Raw genomic sequence first — 7,971 nt, forward strand, 5'->3', positions numbered from 1 at the left:
TGTTCATTTCTACTTCTAACTCTCCCTCTCTCTCCTCTGCAGTGCCACTCCTCCTCCAGTGTGGCATGACCGGACTCCAAATTCCCTGAACTCCCCGTACCCCCCCCAGCCCTCACCCCCTCTCCCTCTCAGCACTCCCAATGCCCACAGTTCTCCCCGGGGGGCTCTGAAAAGCCTGGGTGGAGGTCTTGGGGTCCGCAGAGAGACAGACAGCGCAGACTTGTCCTCCTTGTTGTTGGGGAACGGTGGCCTGGATCACAGCCTGCTGGAGGCCATGGAGGGGCTCGGGACCCTGAACCTCGGGGGAGAAGGGGGCCTCGCTCCGATCTTGCCTGAGAAGAGGAGATGGGTTGAGGGGGGAGAAATTGGCTCCCGCTCCCCTTCCCTAAGCGGGTTTTCCAGCCCTCACAGTGGCAGCAGTCTCAGCATCCCTTTCTCGTCCTCCATGACCCCCGACCCCCTGAGAGGACTCAGTGGGACCCAGTCACCCGGATCAGGTACACTATCCCAGATACAGTATTTCAGGGATCAGGGGTCTCTGTATCTCTCTGTGGTTTAAAAGATTCATGTTGTAAATTGGGTGTACTGCCCCTTTAACAGTGTTTTGTCATATTTGGGCTAAAGCCAGTCTCAAACCTAACGTAGAGCTTTAATCTGTGTCTCGCAGACTTTGGCAGTAAGCATGACACTGTGAAGTTTGTTCAGGACACTTCCAAGTTCTGGTACAAGCCCGACATTTCCAGAGACCAAGGTAAATATTGGTTTTGGACCTGAGAGCCAGAACGGCCACTTCTGAGCAGATAATACAGCCTTGTGCAAAGGTTTCCCTCGATATACAGTCTGAGTGCGGCGATTCTAACTTTAGCTTATCTCTGTTTGTTGACCCACCGAACAGCCATCGCCGTGCTAAAGGACAAAGAGCCGGGCTCGTTCATTGTCAGAGACAGTCACTCGTTTCGCGGGGCGTACGGGTTGGCTATGAAGGTGGCCACACCCCCTCCGTCTGTGGTACAACAGAGTAAGAAAGGTAGGTTCAGCATGTTTTTTCCTGAGTGGTATTTACTGTTCATGTACGTCAGCGTCCAGAAGTCTGACAGTTCCTATGCTGAAATGTGGTCTCTGTGTCTCTGCAGTGGGAGACCTGTCCAATGAGCTGGTGAGACATTTCCTCATCGAGTGCACACAGAAGGGAGTTCGTCTTAAAGGCTGCCCCAATGAGCCTTACTTTGGTGAGGATAGTCCATCATTTCTCATATTTGGTGTTTCTAAATGTTTGAGCAAGGCATTTAATGAAAACATTTTCTTTATGTTTTACTTTTATGTCATGATATTGTGAATTTTACTAAGATTTTATTTAAGAAAATATCTCTTTTTGGGTGATTCAGTGAATAAAATACCTGACAAATCCAAATATCTCATCATATTGATGCAAAAACGAACGCACTAAATCCCACGTCACCGTGAAGTGATCCTGCTGGTTTATTTATTTTTATTTCATGTACTTCAATCCCCATTAGCCACTGTGTTGTAACAATGGCTACTCTTCCTGGGGTCAACTTAAATTCATAAACAATTCCTCAGTGTCAACAGATACGTCAATACACATCCGTATCATTCATACTCACAAACACCAACTCGAAACCTAACACAGACTATAGCTCTGTTTAATCATTTCATTTCTTAATAACTGAGAACCATTTCAGAAAACTGTCAATCACATGTTTTATAAAAGCAGAGGAAAAGCAGAAACTGCATTAACCAGTAATGCTGATGACAATAGAAGCTCCAGTGTTTCTCTCTTAGTGCAGTAAAACAAATTTACACTGAGCCGACATTTTAAAGTGCTTCACTTCCTCAATTGTAGCTGTTAACTGTCCACCAGGGTGGACGCAGTCAGGTGATAAAGACACAGTAGACCAGGGATTTTAATGTGTCTCCTCTGCCTCCCTCTAGTGGTCAGAACGATGAGGTGCAGCTGCTGCGGTGTTTGGCGGGTTTGTTTGTAAAATATTTATTATGATTTTATTTAACAGGAAGTCTCACTGCTCTGGTGTGTCAGCACTCCATCACCCCTCTGGCTCTGCCCTGTAAACTCATCCTGCCCGACAAAGGTAAAACGCGCGCGCGCGTGTGTGTGTGTGTGTGTGTGTGTGTGTGTACGTTTTTCTGAAGGTGTCACACCTCAGTCATCACCTGTTGAAGAGTACCAAGAGTCAAAAGTTACCACCAAGTTTCTGCATCATTCGTCAGTGTTGATTTAACACTCTATTCAGACAAAGTCCTGTGTGTAGCTGAGTTAAGACATTTGAGATGTGAGAGGTTCAGACCGTTTTGTTATCAGCAGGGGTTTTGGAGAACACATAATATATTTTTTAATAAAGTCTTAAATTAGCCTTGAAACCAAAGTCAAGTGTAGCATTTGGGTTGTAATGAAAAACCTTAAAATGACCAACAAGCTCTCTTGCATGAATACACATATCATAAGTAAGATTATTAGACCTTTTTGTGGGTTAAGACATGTGAATCAGGTTTCAATAACACTTTTATGCATACAATGAGAGCTTAGTGTTTTCCTGCTGCTCATGCTCTTAATGTTGATTCTGTACAAATTAAAAACTTTTTAATATGACATTTTTTTTTTTAATGTTTGTTTTAAGTCTCAAATTTGAATTGCTTCTGTTGGTTCTAAAAAAATGTGCAACTCTCAGTCTTACATGCAAGTATGTGTGTGTATGTGTGTGTGTGTGTGTGTGTGTGTGTGTGTGTGTGTGTGTGTGTGTGTGTGTGTGTGTGTGTGTGTGTGTGTGTGTGTTTGCTTGCAGACCCAGTGGAGGAGCTGAATGATTCATCTGCACAAACAGCAACAAACTCGGCAGCTGAACTCCTTAAACAGGGAGCAGGTACAACACATATGTACTCAAATCTGTGTGTTTGTTTGTTTGATTGTGTGTGTGTGTGTGTGTGTGTGTGTGTGTGTGTGTGTGTGTGTGTGTGTGTGTGTGTGTGTGTGTGTGTGTGCATGAGCCCAGCAGCAGTTGAAACTTTCAGTGTAGTTTGTATCCACTATAAAATACACAAAGGACCTGAGTTGTGTTTCAGTGAGTAACTCCTTGTATTTGTTTGTCTGTATGTTGCCGCGTCGCTGCGCAGCGTGTAACGTGTGGTACCTGGGCTCCGTGGAGCTGGAGTCGTTGACAGGACACCAGGCGGTTCAGAAGGCGACCACGGTGACGCTCTCCATGGACCCTCCGCCGGCCTCCACCGTCGTCCACTTCAAAGTGTCGGCACAGGGCATCACACTCACTGACAACCAGAGGAAGTGAGTGATCGCTCATGCACACACACACACACACACACACACACACACACACACACACAGACTCAGGTGTGATCACGCAGGACTCCACATGTTCACACAGACTCTGTTTGATCCTGCAGGTTGTTCTTCAGGAGACACTACGCCGTCAACACCGTTATATTCTGTTCTCTGGACCCACAGGGAAGGAAGTGAGTACTGACACTTCATTCATATAAACTGCAACAACACAACTGGCCATACTCTTTTACATTGTAATGGAAAGCACACGAGAGAGAGAGAGAGAGAGAGAGAGAGAGAGAGAGAGAGAGAGAGAGAGAGAGAGAGAGGATACATTTCTCAACCTTTGCTGCTGATTAGCTGATGTCCACTCCTGTATAAAATGATGAATTTATTTAATATGCAATTATTTGACACATCCTCGTCCTGTTATGACAGTGTCAGTTTAAGCTGTATCAGAGGAGAGATTGTTGTTTATACGTTCACATTTAATGAAATATTAATGTAGATATGTTAAATATGAATGTGTATATTTGATGTCCAGAACCAGTTTTATAACATAATGTTATTCTGACTGAACAGATGGACGAGAGGCAGCGGTTCCACTGCAAAGTAAGTTTTTATCGTCTTCTCCCTTCACTGCTTTTTTCCTCATCACCTTTGTTATGGTGCATGTGTAGAGAAAAAAAAGCTGTTTATGGGAATTGCATCTTCATTTATATGCCTAAAATAGTCTGGAGTCTCCTCGAGGAATAATATTAGAATGATAGAGGCAATTAGCTTCGATATATGACTAGAGAAAAAAGCAGGTATAGCTTGGTCTCACCACAATCGGCTGAAATAGTCGGGCTGTTTGATAATGAGACATGCAGAGTTTCAAAGACCAGGATCAAAGACACCAGGAGGTCCAAAGTCTGTCTTTAGATATCAAACACTCACTTTTCCTGCTGAGGCTGAGGTTGCACATTTACCTGTATCTCAGCTAATCGATGGACAGTGGAGACGTGGAGAAGCTATAAACTTCTTACAGCTGCATTTCAAGGCTGCAGAGGATGAGTGTTCGATAGAGTTCGGGTGAAATGTCACCCAAAGCAAACACAAGTCTCCAAATCTCTCCTTACCTGTTCACACCTGTTCAAAATGTATTGACATTTGTCCCCGCTGCTCTTCTGTAAATGTCCCTGTCTGTCCCTCTGTGTCTCTCTGTCAGGATCTTTGGATTTGTCGCCAGGAAATCTCAGAGTGACACGGAGAATATGTGCCACCTGTTCGCTGAGCACGACCCGGAGCAGCCGGCGAGCGCCATCGTCAACTTCGTCTCAAAGGTCATGATTGGGTCACATAAAAAGTAACGAGAGAGAGAGAGAGAGAGAGAGAGAGAGAGACTCAAACTACAGACTGAGGCTCGACTTCATCACATCAATATGAAAAAAACAAAAGACTTCTACAACAACTTTTCCTCCCAAGAGCCAAAAAACACATGAAGACACACACTCCAACTCCTGGTCCTGTTGGTCCATCCCGCAAAGGGAGCAGCGTTTCGCTCTGGCTGCACTGCTGGATGCTGCCACCAGAGGGAGCCAAGACTGTCAGGTATAATCACCTGCAAGATGCCAAACTCTGAACTCTGTCTTTGAAAAAAAAAAAAAAAAATCAGACCCTTTTTCACAGACGATCTCCTCTGAGAATCAGATTTTGACACTTTTTCTGACTTTATCTTCAAACTTACTTTCAATGCATTACACTACCACACTGAACTCACTTGTTGCTGGAAGTCACTGTCAAAAATAACTAATTTCCTTCAGATTAAACCTGAAGAATATCAGATATTCTGCACATAAATATCCACGTTATAATTCTGAAATCTTTTCCTTCTTGGTGTAAATGGTGTAAATCAGGTTTCAGCATCACTTCTGTTTAAAATCACAGCTCCATTTGATATGTTCAAACAGAACCGACCCTGCTGTCACGTGACAGAGCCAACGACGCGGTTGCCTTGTACTTAAGATGGATTTATTGTGTTGTGTTTATATTTTGCTCAAAGTATTTATCCCTTTTTACAGATGTGTAAAAAAAACCTTCATTGTTCCTAAATATACTTGTCATATATTTTTGTATATTAACACAAACTGTACATTAGGATTAGAGGTAAAGTGTACCTCAGAATTTATGTAATTATGCCCCATATTATTGTGGGGGGACAGTATGATGTAGTGTTTTACATAACAGTGAGCTAACTACATAATCTGCCCACGTGTACTTGTTGTATTACTAATAATATAGTTGTTATTCAGTTCCTTCACCAGCGACTTAAATACAGATTTGTACAGTTATCGTGAAAAGAGTCTCATTTACTGTGATTAATGTCATAAAATTAGTACAACTTTTTTTTTCTTTCCTAATTTCCTCTCCTGCTTTACGTTTAATTTTTAAAATTTGATTTTTAAATGAATATTACCAGAGCATCTCTAAGTCTGAGGCCTTGTTAAAGGATCAGTTCACCCAAATTACAAAATAACATTTCATATAGAACCATGTGGATGCTTTCAGTTTTTCCCTGCACAAGAGAAAAGCATGTTGTTACTGATATTATTTCTTTGGTAGAAAGTATATATGATGAACAGAGTCACTTTTGGACCTGTTAAGTTCTTTCTTTTGTTTATCTGCATGAATTCATTTTCACAGTGGAAGCAGCTTGACAACACAACACTGAAATATTAGCACTTAACTGTGATGGTTTGCCCTTATAGGACTGTTTTGCTCTTGTTATTAAAAGACCTTTTTTTTCCACCTATACCCTTTTGTGTTGTCTGTATTTGGGTTCAGTTATTCCTTCACATGTGATAGACTCAGTAACTACTGGATACGGAGCGGGGCTGGACTTAAAGACACCTCTTGGGTAAAAATCAGGGTCCTGCTTCCAAATAGCAGCCGGTAATCTGAGGAAATGTGGCTCTTCACTCAAAAAAGTGTCTGTGGTCACTTCAAAGTCTTCCCAAGTAAATGGCAAACTGAGGAAAAGTTTGTCCGCTGGGTCCATATTGGTTATTTCCTTCTGTCACGTGTGAAGGAATAACTGAACCCAAACGCAAACAATGACAGACAGTGTCTTTTATACGTTTAATAACGTTACACAACAGGATTCAACAGCGAAACAGTCCTGTCAGGGAAAACCATGACACTAACAACAAAGTAGATATGGTAAACAATAGTTATCCAGCAGATACAGAGCAACATCAGCATTATTGTGGAGTGGTGTTTGTATCCACATGGTAAATGTAAGTCCAGTATTTACTCTCCTTTTTAGCTCCGTTTTGGTCTTTGATGACTCTTCTGCGCGATGACTCTGTGCTCACTCGGTTTAGGCTCAGTCCTATCCACAACGTCCCGGGCTCAAGTTCCTGTCTCTCTCTCACTGTCCCTGTCATGATAAAGGCAAAAAATGGTCCAAAATAAGTTAAAAAAGAGAAAAATATTTGCTACTAACAGGCCATTAGATGTTCAGACTGAAACAAAGCATCATGGTCCCTCGATTCCCTCATTGGTTAACAAAGACAACTTGCTTTTTGTGTGTTTTTTATTCAGTTCTCCTGCCGTTGAGTCACATGAATCTACCCATCCACTGTACTCTGGGGACTTTATGGACTTTAACTTTGTCTGACTGCCATTTGGTGCTGTGCATGCAATGTAGACTGGGTTTATTACAGGTTTTTTAGCTTAAAACAGCTGCAGCTACAGCTGGAAACAGGCATCAAAATCAGTCCAGTCATCCAGAATAGAAAAAAAAAAGCTCTTACATTTTATGATAGTATTGATTTTTGCATCTTTGAATCAAATTTTTCAGTGCTTTGAGCATCATAAATGTAATTACTGTCTCAGAGTCAGATATCTAAAACCGCATGTGTATGACAGAAGCACCACCACAGGTTGTTTTGTCATTTTGGTTGAACTGACCCTTTAAAATCAAAAGTGTAGTTTGCAGTTTTGCCAATAGATGCCACTAATCAGCCACCAAAGTTCACACTTCACACAGAATCAAAGTGCAATCACTAAAATCTACAGAACTTAAGAGATATTTGACAAATATTCAGTTTTTTTTTATTTTTTATAATCACACCGGTTTTATATCAAGAAACAGTTTCAGATGAATGTGAGCAAGTCCACACACGCAAGAAGAACCACCCTGCTGAATAAACTTGGCAATATCAAAGTGTGTCCAAGCTTGTGTGAGTGTGTTTGAGAAAAGGAAGGTGATTTAAATGCCTGATAGGTGCCGCAAAGAGCTGCTGATCTGTCTGTGTCCACGCTGTGTCTCGGTTTTAGAGGCCAGATCATTAGATACCAGTTCTGAATGAGCCTCTATTCAGGTTCCTGGTCTCTGTGGAGAGAGAGGAGGAACTGGACGTGGAAGAGAGAGGGACGTGAGGACACATCACCCATCACTGTCCTGCATTCGTGCCTGGCCTAGAGAAAGAGGGACAGCATGGAGGGTGGGGGGGGGGGGATGTAGTAATGGTGTGTGTGTGTTGTGTGGGGGTGGGGGTGATGGGCCGCGGGGGGTGGGGGGGGGGTAGTCGGTGGTGGATGACCTCACCATTACGGGAAACTTTCCCACAGCCTGCACACAAAGAAGGCCGTCAAAAGGTAGAAAGGAT

General features: G+C 42.7%; 1 protein-coding gene across 1 annotated transcript in view; it reads left to right on the plus strand.

Annotated features, from left to right (window-relative positions):
• The window catches only part of LOC111227564 (tensin-3-like), a 54,246-nt gene extending 47,894 nt beyond the window's left edge, over positions 1–6,352 (plus strand). Inside the window, exons 17-26 of the mRNA XM_022753110.1 lie at positions 43–497; positions 668–751; positions 896–1,027; positions 1,134–1,229; positions 2,034–2,111; positions 2,823–2,900; positions 3,151–3,319; positions 3,439–3,507; positions 3,899–3,928; positions 4,527–6,352. Of these exons, the coding sequence (XP_022608831.1) occupies positions 43–497; positions 668–751; positions 896–1,027; positions 1,134–1,229; positions 2,034–2,111; positions 2,823–2,900; positions 3,151–3,319; positions 3,439–3,507; positions 3,899–3,928; positions 4,527–4,668 (1,333 nt within the window). The 3' untranslated portion in view covers positions 4,669–6,352. The remainder of the gene's footprint in view (positions 1–42; positions 498–667; positions 752–895; positions 1,028–1,133; positions 1,230–2,033; positions 2,112–2,822; positions 2,901–3,150; positions 3,320–3,438; positions 3,508–3,898; positions 3,929–4,526) is intronic.
• The last annotated feature ends 1,619 nt before the right edge of the window (positions 6,353–7,971 follow it).

The sequence above is a fragment of the Seriola dumerili genome, unplaced genomic scaffold (genome assembly GCF_002260705.1).
Source record: "Seriola dumerili isolate Sdu_G_001 unplaced genomic scaffold, Sdu_1.0 BDQW01000189.1, whole genome shotgun sequence".
Classification (NCBI taxonomy): Eukaryota; Metazoa; Chordata; class Actinopteri; order Carangiformes; family Carangidae; genus Seriola; species Seriola dumerili.